Below are 20,143 nucleotides of genomic sequence, written 5' to 3' on the forward strand. Positions count from 1 at the left end.
AGTGGTGACCTGGAACACACGCTATCATTTCCATCCATAAAGGCTGGGATTGGACCGATTTAAACGCAACTTGTGTTTAACTGTGGCAAGTGGATAATTAACATCTGGTGTATCTTTCCCTAAGTGGATCACACAGCTTGGTTTAATTATCTGTGATACCAAAAAGCATATTACCAGTTGTGCAAATTTGATTGTTCACACTCCACTAGAGCTGATAATTCACTCTTGGTTGAGCCTTGTGGAAACCCAGCTTCAGTTTTTATTACCACATTACTCTCTCCCTCTCTCACACACGCACACACACACGCGCGCACACACACACCAGGTTTGCCACCTTGCTAAAAATGTGTTCAAACACACAATTCATGGTCTCACAAAAAAAAAAATTAAAAAAAATAAAAAAATGAAAAAGTAAAAAAGCCCGGGTGGTCTTGATGACACTGTTTGCCATCATCACAATGACGGTAAAGGATGCTCTCAAAGATTTTTACAGTTACATTTTGAAATCCCAGACACAAATAATAAATACTCACATTGTAACTCAGTCAAGACACGGTGGTGCAATCTTGAACTCCCCCCTACCCAATTCTTGCCACCAGATGTGGAGCAAATGAGCAAAGAGCAAATGATTCATGAGGCAGAGAAGTCTAGCATATCCTCAGTTAGCACTCGATACTCAACGACCATTCCAAATCCATTTGGCAAAACCTCCTAAATCTGTGGATTTGGAATTTACCAAATGTACCATTTCAAATGAGACCACGTATGTTACGTCAAATTCAATTTATGCACAAGTGAAAACAAACATAAGGTCTTTTCCAAATGTTTAAATAGTCATTTTAAGAAACAGTGAGTCACTTAAGAGCTGTAGCTGACTTTGGATGGTCCAATTAAGAAATAGGAGGAGAGGAAAGGAGAGGAGAGGAGGAACCTTTTTAAAAAAGAAGCAGATGGAAGTCAGATGGTGAAGCATTCAGTAGGAACCTTATTCGAAGGGAAGAAGGACTATAGACCTCTATGGACCATTTTCTCTCTCTCTCTCTCACACACACACGGGTTATGCAGGCGCAGCAAAGCCCACAGTCTAAGTCCACATTTATTACCTGCTAATGCAACAGGGCTGCAAGCCGGATTCACTTTCCAAAGACACATGAGCGCGTGCATACGCTTCTCACACAAACATCGAGACACACCCACATTCCATCTGCTGTGTGTCACGAAAGTATGACGAGGAACTGACTGCGGTGACACGCTGATAACAAACAGACAGATCATATTTTAATATGCTGAAAGTCGATAAAGTCATTAATCATGTCAGACGGGCAGGTGGTGTTGGACGCTTCTGTAGGTTATGGTGCCAAGGGCTCAACCACAGTCGCTAAAAAGTCACTGAGCGAGAAGAAGCCAGACCTGTTGGACTATCTGCTGACATAAAAAGTAGGTCTGCGTGCAAGGGCAGCTGAAGACAAAAATACGAAAACAATCGATCGCTTAAAAACAAGTTTGTGCATGCCTGCGAGAACGAAAGAACATTGAAAAAACAAACACACTCACCACAGGCATGCTGCTAGTTAGTGCTGTTTTAACGAAGTATCACTGACATGCGATATGGATGCATGTTGCAATGCCCTGAGCTTTGAGCACACAGCGGGCCTGTTTTAAATACAGGTCAGGGGATGCGATTGATACGTATACATGTTCCAGACCAGTTGGCTACAATTTGACGAATCAAAACCCAAAGTAAAACTTGTAAAATGGAAATTTCTACACTTCGCTAAAGCCAGTCGTACTTATATTTCTATCCAAACAACAGTTAAGTAGTGCCATGATTTAAAAACAGAGCTAGCTAACTCCACCTGGCCTTTTTTTTAAATCTTCAAGGGGCTGTTAATTATTTTCCTCTTCTGCACAGGCTCCACACCATGCATGTAAACGCTGTACATCTGTAGTAATGACACAGGTAGTAAGTGGAGTGATCACACATCTCACATCCTGCAGTGACGCAGCAAAAAAACAGAAAACAACAACCACAAAAAACCTGCCTTGGACTGTGAGAGGAGTTTGAATGTGTACAGTCCAATAAGAGAGACAAAGGGATCCTCTGTGTGTACGTGCGTGTATGCACCTAAGTACACTCTAGGGACAGAAAGGTTCAGGTCTTCTTAAATAAATAAACAAATACACATTTAAAAAACACAAACAAACGCGCACACACACACACACACACACACACACACACACACACACACACATAAAAGTAAATCAATAGAAAGAGCCTGATCTGGCTCTCTGGGCCTCTGTTTGGCCTGGGGGTGGGGGAGCGAAAGAGAGAGGCAAACGAGAAGGCTCGATTACTTCTCTCTTGGTGGTTGTATAGTCCCGGTTAGTAGAAGCCAAGGCCTGCTCTCTCAATTACAGAAAACAGACTCCCATATGCTTTGACAGTTGAGGCATGCATGTGCATACATACACACCTGTCTCTAGATTCCCCTGAGGCACGCTTCACACAAATCATAAGCTTATCCAACCTAAACCTACAACACAAAAAAAGCAGGACTTCCCTTGTTCTCAGAGCCTTTCCACCAAACCTAAATTTGTCACAGATTAAGAGGGTTGGAGGCCGTACATCTGCCGTGCATCCGGCAGCAGAAGCGCATGTCCCTTTAAGGTCTATACGGCGTAAATGCGAGGAGCATTCAGCCGCAAGCGACAAGCGATAGCTCATCCCAAAGTTTCTAGCCCCTGTGCGCTGTAAAAACTAGTGTGAGTGTGACTGCACTTGCTGAAGAATTCCACCTGACAGTGTTGAATGCCAAGGGCAGCAAGCGTGTGTGCGTATGTTTAAACAAGCCAAAATAGGGAGAGGTTTAAGCGCCGGCACATCACGCTGGAGCCAATCAAATGGCAGCTGGAGTTGGGTTCCCATAAGCTGCCACGGCCCACCAAAAATCTCAGCACAGCGGAGTTATAGTCCTGACAAATTAAGACTTGTTCGAAGCTGGAGAGAGAGAGAGAGAAGAAGAGAGAGAGACTGAGAAAGAGTGGAAAAGAAAAGCCTTAAGGAGGTGGTGGTGGGGAAACAGTGTGCTGGCAAAGATTCAAGAGAGCAATTCCATCGACATGAGAGAAATGCTTCCCAGAAACTGAATAATATTTATGTTGTGCTGGAGATCCCCCCCCCCCCTTCCTCCCACCTGTGTGCAGCTTTGTGCAGCTTGTTGCTTCAGACTGGACACACGATACTGCAGAACACGCAAAAACACAAAGGGTCCTATCAACGGATACCCGATGCTACTCGGCCTTTACGACGTGAAGTCTAGCCCACTGCAAATGCAACACTGTTGTGAAGCAAAGGCATCCACATATGATGTCAAAAGGAAAAATATATAAAATTATTGCAAACTTAGTTAAAAAAAAAAAAAAACGTTGAAGATGTTGAGTTGAACTTGTTATATATGAAGTAAATGTCATACTTATTCTATGGCTGGCTTAAAAGCATGATGGTTTGACCCGCCACAGCCATTGATGGATGACATCAATAGCAAAGGGCATATTAGCCAATCAATGGTGATGTGGTGTGATACAGGATGCCCTGAGGGTCGACCAATTAGCTGTTGACAGGAACAGAGATGTATTGCTGCCTCAGGACTTCGGTCTGAAGCTGAGCGCGAGACATGAGGGAACAGAGATAGAAAAACATGTTGGTGCTGGGAGCTGAGGCGCAGGCAAGGAGGCTAGCTGAGGCTAGAGAGCTGGACACTTGGTACTTGTCTTCCCAGCACACTATACAGCAGGGCAACTGGAGCAGGCATGTTCAAAGTAATGACCGACACACACACACACACACACACGCACGCACACACACACGCACACACACTCTTTTCAGAGGTTTCTGGTTGACTAAACTCATTAGAATTCAAATGTACATCTCCTTTGTCTTCTTCATATGATAAAGTAGCTCAGACCAGGCGAGCATTTCTCTTTAATGTCAACTATCTCACTGTTAGCACCAAAGATAGCTGGTGTCAAGAGAAGCTTCCAGAGATACTGAGATCTGAGAAACCCTGGGTAGATAATATCTGATCAAAATCAAAACTATGACACACAAAACAGATATGGAAGGTCATAAGGGTAAAATATTTTAAGTGTATCTGCAAAACTGCCATGTGACTCAGCTAAAACATTTCAACGAGGATTTTTCTGGAACCAGTCAACATAAGGCATCGTTTAAGATAGTAGGCTGATATGATAAGATTAATCTCACAATGGGGAAACTCACATTATTACAGAAGCAAAACAAAAAATACATGCAATATACCCTATAACACCAATACTACACAACAAAAGAAAAATATGAACTACATAAGGTAGAGGAGAAAAACTAAACTATAGACTGTAGAAAGAAATATAATTTAAATACGTGTGTTTATATTTGATACAAAGGATGACATTAAATTGTTTTAGATGCTTAGTAGGAGACAAGATAAGAAGCTTTGCACGGTCTGACTGAAAACTATTGCACATTGAGATATAGCAGTGAGTGCATATGTATATACACATGTGTATTTATACATGGGGTCTGCAGCAGCGGGAAGGAACCACCTGCTAAATCTCTCCTTCACACACCCTTGGTACCACAGCTTGTCTCTGAAGGAGCTGCTTTTTCAGTGACAGGCTAATTCAAGCTGGTTACAAGCATGAAGTATTATAGGTGAAGGAGTAAACCTGGAAATCACGATGCATCAGTGACACTATGCAGGAAAAAGTAAAAAAACAACCAATTGTGCCAATTTCAGTAAGGTTATTAAAGTAAGAGCAAAGCACTAAGGTAGGTCCAGAACAAGGCCGCTTGCTTTTATATCTCCAGCATGGCACTCACACATGCCCATCTGAAACCCACATAGCAGAGGAGCAGACACACACTGTGCTCTCTGGGAGCAGTGCCCACGGCAATAAAACACAGACCAGAGTCATTCCAGCTAACCAGTTGGCCAGCTGAAAAGTAACACACACACACACACACACAAGCTGTACCTTATCAGCTGGGAATCAGATAAGCACAGCAGCAGCACAGCTGGAAATAACAGAATCTCCACAGTGAGAAAAGTGCATACTGGCAGTGACGCAACTATTCTGAAAAACACACACACACACACACACACACACACACACACACACACACACACACACACACACACGAGTAAAACAAGACCATGTATGGGCCTGATTGATCCGTTGAAGGGCTTGACAAAAGGCAGCACAACATAATGCTGAGATGAAACATCGTTAGTGGAAATAAAAACACACACCCTTCATGGATAAGACATCTTAAATCTTAGTTCAACTAACACACCCATCATTATTCAGTCTTCATGCGCCTCAAAAACAATAAATAGTACAGATATCCAGTTACCGGATCACCCAGAATGACATTAAGACGGTTCCTTTAATTCATTTCTAATTCATCATTTACTCCAATACTGGCTTTTGTTTTAGATTTTCAGATGACTGGGCTGAGCTGTCTTTTTTTTTTATAACACATTATAGTTCAGGTGATATGTTTACTATGGTCACTATAGTATACTATGGTATAAAAGTATGAAACTTTTCTAATACTTGTTTACTTGTTCTTGTAATTCCCCATTTACTAGTCACCTGAATGAGATTCACCATCACCTGGGATAGGCCCCTGCAAAAAATAGATTTTTGCTAACTAATCCTAAAAAACAACTTAACTTTTATACACTTGGAGCCCGTTTTTTATAAAGACACAATACATTTTCAATATTTGATCTGATGATGGAGTTATTGCAGTGTGACAGCTAAAGTTAATCATGTGGTTAGGGATGGGTACCGGTATCCGGTGCCATCTGACTTAAACGATAGTAACCAGACCGAAAAGCAGCGGACATTTCGGTGCTTTATTTCGGTGCTTTTTTTTCCTGAGCTGTTATACACTTTAGATTCTAGCCAATCATTTTACGTTTCCGAGGATAGTAGGCGGGTCCAGGTACGCATGTTCTTTTAGAGCAGAGCTACAGATTAAAAATGCCCAAGGTGAAGCGGTCAAAAGTCTGGCTGTACTGCACAGCAAAATATGCAAACTGCTGCGGTTCCCAGGTTTTTTCCTCCCACCGGAGCCCGCAATGGCCAAAAACTGCCTTCCCATGTTCCCAGAATTTATCTGCGAGCTAACAGCATCATGGGACAAACCTCTGTCTTCCCGCGTCACTGTACAGTACATGGAGTTGGACAGCGCCGAGGAGGCTAGCTTAGCGAACCCACCCCCTATGGAGCCATCTATGGCTGCTTATCTGGCCCCGTCCCATAACCATTGTGTCGGCGGCCCCACAACTCTGCCGTCCAAGGACTGCAGATTCTCTGCTTTGCAGCTGGAGAAGATTTATCGGGCAGTGCTCACGCCATGAGCTCCATCTCCATGCTCCGGCATGGAGATCGGCGCCCACTGCTGTAGTGTGCCACCAGCAGGAACACATCCTCCGGCCCGACCTCCATGCCAGTCAGCCTGGAGCAAAGGCCCACCCTGGTTGGACGTTACAGCCCCTTTGGTGGCTCATGCTGTCCTTTCTGCTGGGTCTACCGCTCACTAAGGTGGTGGTGGTCTGATTCCGGTTCGGTGGCTGCTCTGCGGGGCGTGTATATATGTCCCATACTTATGTGTTGTACGGAGTGAATCGACTGAAAGGGAACAAATAGTTATGTCTATAATTTCTGTTCCCTGAAGGAGAGGAACGAGTTACAACACAAGGTGGCCCCACTGAGCAGTTTGGCTCGGTGAAGAGCGGCCATCGAACTGAGGGATGACTGTGATGACAGCGGCTATATGTGCAGGCGGGGCCGTGCGCGTGTCATCAAACGTCATCTGCCTTAAAGGTGTGAATAAAGGTTTCTTCAGCCAGGACACGCAAGGGCGCGATATCTCATACTTATGTGTTGTACTTCATTCCTCTCCTTCAGGGAACAGAAGTTATAGACATAACTATTCAATTTAAAGTCAAAAAGCCAACTAATTTGACAAGGAGCGATAAGTTACATTTTGAATTGAACGTTACAGTAAATCCACAGGAAAGAGAGGTGGTTGGCTTTGGAAAGGAAGTGAGGGGAAAGGGGAGGAATAAGGATCTGCATCACTGGTTTTCACGAAAAAAAAAAAAAAAAGTTAGGTTAACCTCTAATTATGGGGTGCTTCCTCACATCTGGCTTTTACACAGCACTGATTTATCCTTCTTCCACTCCCACAGCTCTCACTCTGTCCTGTCACTCCAGGATAAAGTGAAAATGAGACACTGGCTATATAGAGTGGATCTGATTGATGAGTTGCCTCATGTAAACATTCTTTTTCAGCAAATGCAGTAACTTATAAAGTGCTGATTGACTGCGATGGGTGTTAGAGTAATTAGGCTGTTGGGGTATTATGTCACTTAAATACCTGCTAAACTCAAGTGGAACAGGGATCCAATTCAAGCTAAATCTGCATTACAAGTATGGCTGTCAGGGGAATAATGCATCACTCTCAATCTTGTGTTATGGCACCAACATACAGAAGCACACTCCTGACACTTATTTCCTTCCACATGACATCCAAAACATAGCCATCGCTTTTCCCTCCATTCCAGACCCCCACCAATCCCACAAATACTCACAGACCGTAAGTCCCTTGCCAGGCTGTCGGCTGTGTGTTATTAGAAACACATGTGGATTACTAAAGGTTTTCTGCCTGGATTGAGACAAACATGCATAAAGTTGTGGGAAGCAAACACAGCCCCAAGACCCCGAGGGATTCACTGACTAACAAGGCCACTGTGGTCATGAATGCAGCACTTACACAGGCACTATACACCGGAAAGCTACTATAGCCGTTAAAGGCAACAGTGCCTTTTTCCTGGGAATATGTTTGGCAGATGATATCGGTAATAAGTCTCAAAAATGCACAGAGTAGCCGTGCATGATGAACTGCAACCAGAATGATGGATTTCGGAGTCGTCGTCAACGGGGACCAGCGTACTTAACATAAGTGTGTGATCCATGGCTCTCAGTGGTACAGGCTTCCAATGTATCATCCTAAACAAGCCAGCAGAGAAAGCCCGGTGCTGTCCCCCAACCGAACTTAGCAAAAGCCACACGTGGGGGTCTGACAGCATGGCAGCTAACTCCTTTAGCCCTACTGACTGCAGAACTCATCAATAAGACCACATGTTGATCTAAGGAAGGTTACTGAGGTTTAGTCAGATTTGCAGCAGATGTCCTACTGCCACCTCAGAGGGACTGGATATACGAGTGGGCTGCAATACGCTACGTGCATGCCAGTATGGCTGCATTAGGAAACACAGAAGAGGAAAAATATATAGATATGATCATATTCACAAAGGCACATTGATGGGAATGACAGGTGCAGCCAGAACCGCATTCATCCGTCATCCATAATGGCAGTGGGAGGAAAACCATTATTCCCTTGAGTGACATCTATGATAAAGTGATACAAATCATCCAGCGACAAGTGGATCGCTTAAGAAGGTCATCACTCTTCTAACAAGAGTCAGCCTGACCTGGAAGCAATGCAAACAGGGGCAGGATTCAAAAAGAGTATCCCATAAGTCAAGAAAGTTGACAGTAAAGAAAGGAATGATACGAACCGAGAAATCAAGCTAAGGCCTCCAATCGTGTATTCTTTAAATTTATTTTATCAAATTCACTGCTTGTCATTAAATGTTCTGGAAGTCACTCAAAGCCTTCTGTTAATGAACTGGCACTTGCAAGGACATCCCCAACACCAATCACCTAATTTGATTGAACATATGGACGTTTCAGCTAGCCACTGGTGACAAATTAAGGTAAACACCAAATAAATCTACATCATCCTCCCCTTACTTTCTATTATCTTCTTTAATACACACTATACAGTCGTACTTTTCTTTGTAATGATAGCTGGACTTCCTGTGGAACAAACTGACTTATTTTGCACTTTTTTTCTTTAGGACATCCTTGGCTATTGGTCCTATTTTTAAATGGTTCCCTATATTATATTATATTATATTATATTATATTATATTATATTATCCATCCATTCGCTTCCGCTTCTCCTTTTCAGGGTCGCGGGGGGCGCTGGAGCCTATCCCAGCTGTCATAGGGCGAGAGGCAGGGTACACCCTGGACAGGTCGCCAGTCTGTCACAGGGCCAACACACAGGGACAGACAACCATTCACACTCACATTCACTCGCACATTCACACCTAGTGGCAATTTGGATTATCCAATTAACCTATCCCCACAAGGGGATATTATATTATCTTAGTATATATTATATTAGTATATATACATATTATATGGGGTGGTCCAACTAATTGTTGACCAAAACAGTTGTAGTCAAAAGTTTACATAGACTCAGTTTGGGTAATTTAGGCTTTTCTGTTTCCAGTGGTACTTGAATGCTGCACAAAGTGGATGGAATAATGCAGGAAGACAACTACCTCTACATTTTTCAACCTCACCTCAGAATCAACAGCTAAATAGTTTAATCTTTACACAATTGTATGTTCCAACATGACAATGATCCCAAACACACACGAAAACGTCTACAATGAATAAAGCAGGGTGACACTAAACTTTTGGAAAATACTTAGAAGATCCCCAATGTCAATCCCATTATAAATTTGTAAACTAAACTTAAATGCCAAGTCAGTACCAGGAAACCAATCAATTCTGCCAAGAAAAGTAGTGACATATTTGCCCATGAAGAGTGTATGCAAACTTCTGACCACCACTGTGTATGTATAATGTAAATATACTTTGAATGTGTACTCTGACAGTTCTGACTCAAAACACCAAGATGGCAGACAACCCTCTACGGTTCCTCCATATCACAGGAGCACACGCAAACACACACATATAGCCCTTCACAGGTCAAGGATCAGATCTACTGAGGTCAACAGGCTTCTTCAGTCCTCTTAGCCTGCTCACTGATCACAGAGTAAACAGATAACACCAGCAGCTCCCATTCGCTTCTGATGTGAACCCATCGGAGCAACGCTCCATTTTATTAATTTCAAAGGCTGATAAAAGTCTTATTCTATAACTGTATAATAGCAAACAGTTATGAAATGAAAACGGCTCACACAAACAGTGCAAAACGAATCAAGAAAAGGCCCAAAATAAGTGAACACATTCATCTCACTAGTGAGCCTTCTATTTCATTTTCGAATGACAGCTTAATATTTTCCTTGGCTTAATTTCTCTTTTTTCCAGTGCACTTTCCTTCTTATTTAATCCAGTCTTGTTAAGCTTTTAAAGGCGTTGAAGTAATTTAAGAGTTGGTTTGCTCTCTGGGTCTCTGAGACTAGCGGCAGCTGCTCCGATGAGCTCCAACTCTAAAGCACAACGCAGGAGGAAGCCTTCACTCCTTTACACGTGTCACACAAATCCTACCTTTACATATTAGAGGAAAATAAACAACCTTCGCTTCTACTACCATTTCTTTTTTTCCCTCTTTTTGCTCTGTCTCAGTCATATGAGGGTATATAAACATGAGCCTCTATGGATCAGTGTGCACAGACACAGGATATAGAGTGATTCCACTTTTGAACCCACATCAAGGGTGGACACAAAAAAGGGGGGGGATGGGGAGAGGGTTCTCACACACACACACACACACACACACACACACACACACACACACACACACGCTCTGCTGTGTGCCTGTTGAGACAATTTCAACCTTAGGATTCCACCAGAGGAAGCAGCATCCACCCCCACATTGTTTCTGACAATTATAACCCAGTTTACACACCACAAGACCTGAGCTGTCAGACATGTAAACATGGTACACGCTGAGTTTCCTAAATGACCCTAGTGTGGTTACCATTTAAACGCAATTACTTAATGATCATTATGACATCAGAACACTCAATGTAACAATATATTCAAGCAGAGTTAAAGAGAACTCTGTTTAAGCTGGTCAAATTGTGGCAAAATGCGGTCTTTGGTTCATGTTTTTCTCTCATTTGTCACTTTTCTGTAGCTCAAATACAAATCAGCTCCGATTTGTATTTGATCTGTTGGTAACAGTTAAATCCCAGGTTAGCGTGTCTTTCCTTACAGCTAAGCCCTCTGCTGGAGAAGGGGGGGGGGGGGGGGGGGGAAATCGGCAGCAGATTGAAGAGGAGATGGATAAATAGAAAGCAGAGCTGGGATGGGGGAGCCTGGATGGAGAGGTGTTTCATAAGCCCAGCTGCCAGAGCCTGTACTTTGCATTGCCAGGTCCCAGCTGCTGAAGTGGGGAAGCTTTGAGGTTGACGGAGGGGTTGTATTAAGCAAACTATATGTAATGCTGGTAAAGGGAAGTCATTCTAACACCCGGTTTTGCTTTAACTCAAATGCCTCCCCTGTCTGTGTGCTTCCTAGATTAAATGTGTTTATTAAGAGCATTCAGAGCAGACACTTTCCAGAACATAACTATAAGTGATTATATGTAGACTGGCTGTATGTCAGAGTCACTGAGACAAGGTGCATTTTACAGAGCCAGCTTTACTTACACCTGCCACTCCGCAACCCACACAACACTGCATTACTAAACACTATCTAATAACCCACTTAAGACTCAATTACTCAATATTGCCTCAGAATATGTTGGATCAGAAAAAAAAGGGCTCGATATAAAAATAAATAATTTCTTTTAAAAATCAGTAACTGCTGTGCATAAATGTCATGGAGCTGGATTGGTACTGATAGGTGAGGAGAGGGAGGAGGGGAAGTACAGATTGTGTGGAATTCAAACAAAAGTCAGGCACAAGCTTCATAAAGGCAGTACCAATCTTAACATGCCATCTAGTGGAGAAAGATGGTACAATCCAAAACCGCGCAAGGGCAGGAAATCCTGACGAAATGAGGACCACTACTACTGATGACATATAATTAGAGTCTTGATTAGACTCGGAAGATTACCCTGTGTGTTTTCATACAATGAATGCAAATGAACACACAGACAACATCAACAGCTTATGTGGGATATGGGGCAAGTGTAGTCTCTCTCAAAGTCCTGAGCAAAGTCTTGCTGGTGTTAATTAAAAAAGGTCCTTGTTTTTTTAGAGCAGAATAAAGTAATTTTTCACCGCGCTCCAGTTTCCTTCACCCCAATCTAAATCTTAGTGATTTCATGCTCTGTTCAGTTGGAACCCATAAGATGCCAACTCAGCAGAAAACTTGACAGAAAGGGTATACCGCAATAAAGATTAATGTGGTGCAAAATTAAAAAGAACTGAAATCCTATTAATCAATAATTTAGATTTAAGTTTTAAAGACAACTTTGGGCAAAGCCGGGGTGCGCTGGGCAAAAACCGCCCGTACATGTAGGCTGGCGCAACAATGACAAACGGATCACAACTGACGTGACACTTGTACTCCTTTACTCCACCCTCCAAGATGATCAAAGTGGATTCTTGCACACTGGGCGCTAATGCGATATCATACCCATCAGAAAAGGCTTCTGAAGGCTGCCTAATGAATATATAGCACAGATAGGACCTCAATTAGTGGGCCAGTGAGAGCAGGGAGGCGCCATGCCGTACCACATAAACAAACTTATCTTGACAGGGTCTCTTGGCCAAAGGAGCGAGATGGGCGGATAGCGAAGGAGGCTGAGAGAAAATGAATTACCTTCCTGACACACGTCAAAGCCAATCACCACGAAGCATCCTTTGCCGTTCCCGTGCCCCAAATCCCTGCCGCCACCGCTGCGTTTCATCTGCCAGTGTTAGTATGCACACAGGCCGTGCGCCAGCCTCCAAATGTATTCATTTATTCAGAGCCCCTCGGAGAAATCACAGTGTCTTGTTGTCCTTTTTTTCCCTGGCTGTCCAGATGGAATTTGCGTGAATAACATCAGTTTAGTGAGGCAGAAAATAAGTACAGGCTAGCACAGCAGAGGGGACTAGATTACGCCCTCACCCACCTCCCTAAAAAAAAAAAAAAAAAAAAGACAAGTGTCACCTTCATATACTTCTTTCTCTCTCTCCATTTTCTTTTTCCACTTCTATTGAAACTCAAAACACCCATACAATGCTTCCCGCAATTATTTTGCAATATCATGCACTGCAGGTGCAATTAGGCAGAGGATCATGAATCAAAGAACTAGAGCTGCTTTTTTTTCTCCATTACAAAAAGGTGAGCGCCTATCAAGGGAGTTTAGCCCAGAACTCATTTATCCTTGTTTTGTTTTGCATTTATAACCAGAGTAATTGAATTAATTAATCAGATTTAGCTCTAAAAAGGAGAGCACACATCTTGTGCAAGTAATTGACTGAATTGAAAGTGAGGGAGGAAAAAAGAAAATCTGTAAATCAATACTACAAACTTCAATCCAACCCCAGAGAAATTAAATTGTCTTCAGTCACAAGCGTGGAAAGCCTCAATATCTGTTCAACCTATCCAAAAAAATCCACCACACATCTTTCAAAGAGCTGAGGAGCTGTTTTTAGTATTGATTTCAATATGATCTGTATGACATACTTTGTAATTACCTGGAACTAAACTTTACCAAAGACAGACATAAGTGCAGGATCTGCTGTGGAACAGGTACTGATGATGGTATCAACAGTGGATGACAGACACAAGTGAGCGACTGAGTGTGAAGTTAACCCGTGAATGAAACCTACCTCTCTGAGAACCGTACTGCCATATCCTCTGTACAAGCCTCGAACCCCCTGCCCCGAGAAACAACAGGAAAAAAAATGTTTAAATCTAACGTATAAAATCTAATTTTTGCTTTAATGCACATCAGTCAATGAACAGATAAAGCACTTGTATAATTCATCTGTGGGAACAACGTTTATTCAGCTTCTTCACAGATTATAGCAGCACATAACTGCTGAGAGCTGTTAGGGTTAAGGCGCTGGTATGCTCCAACCAAAGCACTCGTCTTAAACCCCCCACCCCACACACCACACCCACCCAACATCATAATGTTTAGATGGGAGCGGCAGAGTCTAACAATTTATTACAATTTATGAAATCAGTGACCCAACATCCACACCCATTCAGAACAGTGATTGGTGGATCTGATCGGTACATCTGGCTCAAAGCAGAGGGGACTTCAGAAACTTAATTTACTTATATGTTCAAACATATGAATATGGACAATATACTCATTTAAATCTTCCCCACCTTGATCTGCTACCTTTTGGAACTACTATCAACACCTCAGCCTTGAATCATGGCTTCACATGAACTAGCAGTACACTTCATTACTTGTAAACTCACAGTGCGAGTACTTTAGTTCTGGATTTCAGATAAGTTTGCTTTTTGATAATCTGCTTGCATTTCTTGGCAACAGGCTTGTTTTCATCAATGGCCTCAGATCCCATATCTCAGCAGCGTTACTGATATGAACGACAGCCAAAAATCACACACACATAAACGCAAAATTAATGGCCAAAAACGAGCTTCTGATTGCCACATACCTCTTCTCTAAGAGTAGCCAGCAGTATGTTGTAGGTAGAGGATGAGAGGGAAGCTTGGGCCCTCTGTTTGACCACCTCTGTGGGTACCCGGATCAGACACGCCACCTACAGGATGAAAAAACAAAACATTAAAGGCCTGAATTTGTAGTTGTTGTATTACACTATACTTTCATTTTATAGACCCTTTATATCCATGTTGTGCTTAATTGGAGGTTAGGAAACCCACATCTTTGTGTGCGCACATACCCACGCCACTCCCCTAGATGCCCTTTTGCTGTACATGATATCACCTTCTGTATGTTTCTGCTACGTGGCAGGTGGCCATGATGTGGCACGGCTCGAGGAGAGCAATTACATGAAGCTGGCAGGCTAACGACTGCTTTAGTTAGTGCGCAACTGGGCCAATTAACAAACTGGTACACAGAGCGGACATGACACCAGAGCAACAGTTGTCATGTTCGCAAAAGGTCATCAGGCTGACTGTGTATCTGTGTCCAAGGAACATGCTACCGTCAAACACCCTGATAGATCCAGACACGCATGCACACCCCAGCAGCCACACTCCCTGCTCAAGTCCCAACCCATCCACCATATGTCAACAAAAATATGGACTGCCAACAGCTAGTGAAGACAGACATGAATATTTATGCTTCATAACTCCCATGGTCCGAAAGGCAAGGAGAGGCAGGCAGGCAAGCACAGCTGCCCACCTGGCGGCTTGATTTCCCACTTATCCTGCACCGGAGTGGAAAAACCGGCTAACAGCAAGCAATCTTTGAGAGCGATTTGTGAGCCCCCCCCCCCACCCTACTGTGACTTCCCTTAGTCGCACAGATGCCAGACGCCACAGCAACACCAAGCTAGTAGGATAGCAAGGAGAGAAGGAATGTTAGAGGCAGTGTATTAAAGACGCTTCCCGTTTTGCTCCTTTCCCAGTTCAGCTGTCGCTATAGTGATTTAGCATTTGGGCTCTTTAGGCTCTTTTGGGCCATACCCTGTAAATAAGAAGGCAAAGATACACCGCAAGCTGTTAAAGGGTTCTGGTGGACACTTGCTCTCTCGGTCGTCTCTTATTTTTCTGTACTGCTATAATACCTGCTGACTGTTGAGCAACAGATGGACCAATTCTCAACTTTGTTTTGACTTTCACTACATCATGTTTTCTGCAGGCTACGCAAGTTGTTCCTCTTTTCAGCACACAGTGAACACAGCAGCCTTAATCTCCATACATAACAGCAAAAACAAACGACTTGAATGTGCCTCTATAATTCTGTGCAGGCTGCTGGTGTTTCACATCAGTGTGTCCAGCTGCAGCACAACCACGGAGCAACACTACCACCAAGTGCCCAAACTCGCACCTGCATGACCCATTCGCAACAACTGAGCTTGCTGCATCTGCCTCTGAGATCTCATTTACCCTCCCCCTTTGGTCAAGTTAGAATTTCTAATACATTGTACATCATGTTTACCCCAAACCAACTCTCCAAAGGAGCAGAAAACAGCAGCTAAATGGAAAGAAAGTGGCTATGACAAGTAATTACTGATGTAATTGGCTGGGGGTTTGGACTTAAGATGGCCTTTTCCTTTCCTGTCACTGCAGCGAGGAGGCCAGAATGAGACACAGATTACACCAAATAAATGAGGAACATTGTTTATTTGGGAGTAATTTGTGCAACTAGAGGTGGCGGCGATGATGCTGAGTGGATAAAAGATCGAGTGTGTGGTCTCCGAGGCTATTTCAGATACAGTATCAGAAGCGGCAGCAAACGAGGGAGGGAAATGAGTGATGCTGAATGAGGACACAATGAGGTATGGCTGGGATGAAGGAAATCTAAATAATGGCTAGAGATGCGGAGGTAATATCTCATCGGAGAGCAAGCGAGATACAAAGAAATCAAAGCAGAAAAAGAAAAAGAAAGGAGCACAGAATCAAGAAGGGGAACGAAAGCAAGCATGCAAGCATTCAACACTTTCCTCCGGCTCGTAAACTTATTAGAAATCTGTTGGTAGCCTTTTAAATTTCTGCTACCATTTATCTTTATTTACAAGCTGCTGGATATGTCAAGCAGCCTTCATTAGGAAGCTGCCTGTCTGTGTTTGAAGCTCTTCAGTTTGGCCTGTTGTCGTTAGTCCAAATGACAGAGTATGTTTTCTGTTTGTAGTGAAAGTCCAGCACTCAGTCATGGGAGAACCACAGTAAGGGATGGGAAATTAGCAGAGACTCGTAGCACATTAGAGTCATTAAATCCCTCCATCCGGCAAGCCTTTGCCCCCATGCCTCTTTTACCACGTCTGGCCATCAGGACACGGTGGTCGGTCAGTCGGGACCGGGATTGCCGTTTGGCACCATAGCAACAACAGGTGGGAAAACATATAGGCTGTAATAACTGCATTGGGCCTAACTTATTTGGATTTATTCATCATTAAAAAACAGTGCGATCACCACCAAGAAACAAGATTGCCCTTTTGTGGACAATAGTAAATTTTAATCTTTTTTCTTTGTTGACATTTGGCTGCAACTATAGTGCAGTTAACACAATATAAAAAATAAAAAACAAACAGTAAGAGTGCCTTGAGCTGCCCTTTCAAAAAGACAATACTGTCTGTAACCACTGTTTCTTTGGATTTCATTATACTTCAAATGCATTACAGTATCGCAAAGGATAAAGTAAGCAAGGAAAATGGAAGAAAGAAGGAAGATGGAGAAGAAAAAGGTCATGGAGAAGAAGGGTAGAGATGTCTCCAAGTCTGAAACAACAGCCAATAAATCACAGAGCGTGGCGCTCCTCGAAGGCGATGCATGGATTATTTCTCAGAGCCAAGTTAAGTGGCTGCCAGTTTCTCCTACCTCCCTCCCAAAAAAAGAAACTCCTCCCTTGTGCTCCCTCCTTCTCAATGTCTCCCCTATCTTGTCATGTCACACTGTATTTTCCAGTACATCCTCCCACAGATGTGTGGCAGTAAGAGGGTGTGGGGAGGGGGGGTTATAGATGCGAGAGAAGCCTGCTGCCTGGCCTTGACAAATGAGCTTTCAGGGCAGACGTCGAGCGAATGGGAATGAAGATAAATCTGATCTAATGGCTGGATAACAGCCTGCTAGAGCCTGACAGACGCCATCAGCTTACACATTCTTTATGGGAGCGTCCCACCACTGCGGTCGCACAAACACCGAGGTGTTTGTGGCAGTGGGGATTTTCTCTCATTGTCTCGACCCTCTTGAGTTCTTTCTCTCTACAACTCTCTGTCTGTCTGTTATTGCCTGCAGGTGAATGCAGTGGTAACTAGGTTAATATAGACACTTGAAGAGTAAGATTCAACAGCTCTAGTAAATTTCTGGCTTCGTCCACAAAGACTGTGCACTTGTTAGACCAAAGGATTTTAATTCCACTATCATACGTTGGTACAGAATAAAATCTGAGCAGCAAACTCCCTTTGGTATGGCTATAATAGATTTAGTCTACATTTATTAATAAGATATTGCTAAGTCAAGCACACAATCCACTGAGCTTGGACATCAAAGTCGCAAAGCAATAAGTGCCCGTAAAACATCTGTAGTGAACGTTGTGGAGTGGAAACAGTTGGTAAAACACACTAGCCTCCTGGGGGAAAGGATCGTAGACTGAGTGGGTTAGAGAGGGGAAGTCAGGCGAGGACCAAATAACAAGTTGCTTCTTCTTTAAGTTGTGTGTGTTACACAACTGCTGCTCTGGTCTCCACAAGAGAAAACGAGAAGGAGGTAGAGCAATAAGGAAACAATCAAAGCGAGTCACTCTGATCTACAGTCGCCATCCATCCCACCATCTTAACTGCTTACTAAAGTCAGGCCTGTTTGTAAAGAGGGAAAAAAATGAAGATTGATTAGATCTGGTTAAAGATAGGTGGTCATTACGATCTGTTTGACATATTACATTTGGATGAAAATGGGGAAGCTGCACAGTTTTCATAAAATCTGTTTGTGAAATATTTTCCTTGATCCCTCAAAATTTTCCTTTGGCAATTTGTTGCCTAATGTCCTTTTTATTTGTGGCTTAAAGGACAAAAACATTTTTAGCACACTGTATATTAAATTATAGCACATATAAGTGCCAAAATAGAAAATAAAGTCTTGTGTGACTGTGTTCACTGTGTTTTTCTGTCACCCATCTCACACACATCTGACAGAGCTGATGTGCTTCTGCTTTAACCTGTTGCCTGGCACTGACTCATAAAACATTTGGACAAGTGAAAAACACACCTAGCTATGATTGGCCAGTTATGATATAATCTCAGCTCAGATGAGATGGACTATTAAAAAAAGGAACTTTGGATGAAACCAAGTGAATAACGTAAGATTCAAGTGACCCTGTCAGCAGATAAGAATTGGGTTTTATTTTATTACACTGGTTATGGCCTGTGTAAGGCCATGACCAGTGTAAGGAGAAGAGAGAACAGTCATGAACATTCAAAAGGAGAAAAACTACAGGAGAGAATCGACAAAATCAAACTAAATGCCCACAACATTATATACATGAGGACTAGAAAATAAGGAAGGGTCAGTACATCATGGGAAGTCCTACAGCAGCCATAGCAGCCTAATTAACGGATGGCTTCAAGTTTACTTATCAAGACCAAACTATAAATTCAATTAAAAAGAAAAGATTTATGCTCATCATAAAAGTAAAGAGGGTGTCTTGTCTCCTGAAGCTAAATAAAAGAGTGCTAAAGTAAGTCAGATACACCTCTCATGAAACAAAACTTCAGGAAGTGAGGATTACCAGAATGTTTGTTAATCACGCATTTTCTGCTGCCTGTGTTATTAATTATTTTCTTGGCAAATACTAAGAAAAGTAAGAAATTGTCACCACTTCTGTCAGACACTCAAAACAAGACTGTTATAAAAAGTCATTAGCACCTACTGAGACAAAGAATCATATTTGGCTGCTGTTGCATCACAGTGCAGAAGTTTAGGTCTTGTATCTAACTCGGGGCAGCACTAGGGTAGGCCTTTCATGGCTAAGCCTGAAGATTAGCCTCTTTGAACAAGACGATCTCAGCTGGCAGAATGCAGGAGGATACCGCCCCTGCTCTGCTCGGCTCCATTCTGTGGATTTGTGCCTTTGATGTGCTCAAATCCACAATGAGGTTAGAGGTAGTGGCAACCTCTGCCTGACCTTTCACATTCAACTTGACTGTAGTATACATAAAAAACCTGAAAAAAATGTTCTGATTGTTAAGTGTTAAACACATACGGTAACCCCAATAACTGATACACTAATTCTGAGAACTAGGGGAAGATTTGCTAATCTTCGAGTATCATTATGTCCTCTTGCGAACACTGTGAGGCCTGAAAAGTTTAGAGACTCCATCTAAAAAAGGCAAAAACTTTTCCCTGATCCAAGTTTGGCTACAGACTTCTGTAAATTAAAAAAACAAAAACAAAACAAAACAACAACTTGTGTAGCACCGCGCTGTTCTCTGTGCTTTGCCACACTCGGATCGCTCCCTCCGGAAGTTCTGTTCTGTAAGCGCCTTAAACGACCCGCGCTGGATCTCTTCCACCAAGTCAAAATGTCAAACTTTCAACTTGAATTTCATTCTGGGAAAGAGGAAGAAACATCTGCATGATGCATCAGATCAAGCTGCTCCTAGGAAACTCTCCCACTAGAAGGCTTGTTGGGCTCTAGGTCTTAAAC

General features: G+C 42.8%; 1 protein-coding gene across 1 annotated transcript in view; it reads right to left on the reverse strand.

The window, feature by feature from the left end:
- Window positions 1-20,143, reverse strand: part of slc25a26 (solute carrier family 25 member 26) — a 58,018-nt gene that overhangs the window by 33,934 nt on the left and 3,941 nt on the right. Inside the window, exons 4-5 of the mRNA XM_086291671.1 lie at window positions 14,472-14,576; window positions 13,668-13,715 (exon numbers count right to left, since the gene is read on the reverse strand). Of these exons, the coding sequence (XP_086147797.1) occupies window positions 13,668-13,715; window positions 14,472-14,576 (153 nt within the window). The remainder of the gene's footprint in view (window positions 1-13,667; window positions 13,716-14,471; window positions 14,577-20,143) is intronic.

This window comes from Aulonocara sp. 'chitande type north' Nkhata Bay, linkage group LG5, assembly GCF_057382095.1.
Source record: "Aulonocara sp. 'chitande type north' Nkhata Bay isolate Kocher_YH1m ecotype deep benthic linkage group LG5, A_spYH_male_GT1.1, whole genome shotgun sequence".
NCBI classification, from domain to species: domain Eukaryota; kingdom Metazoa; phylum Chordata; class Actinopteri; order Cichliformes; family Cichlidae; genus Aulonocara; species Aulonocara sp. 'chitande type north' Nkhata Bay.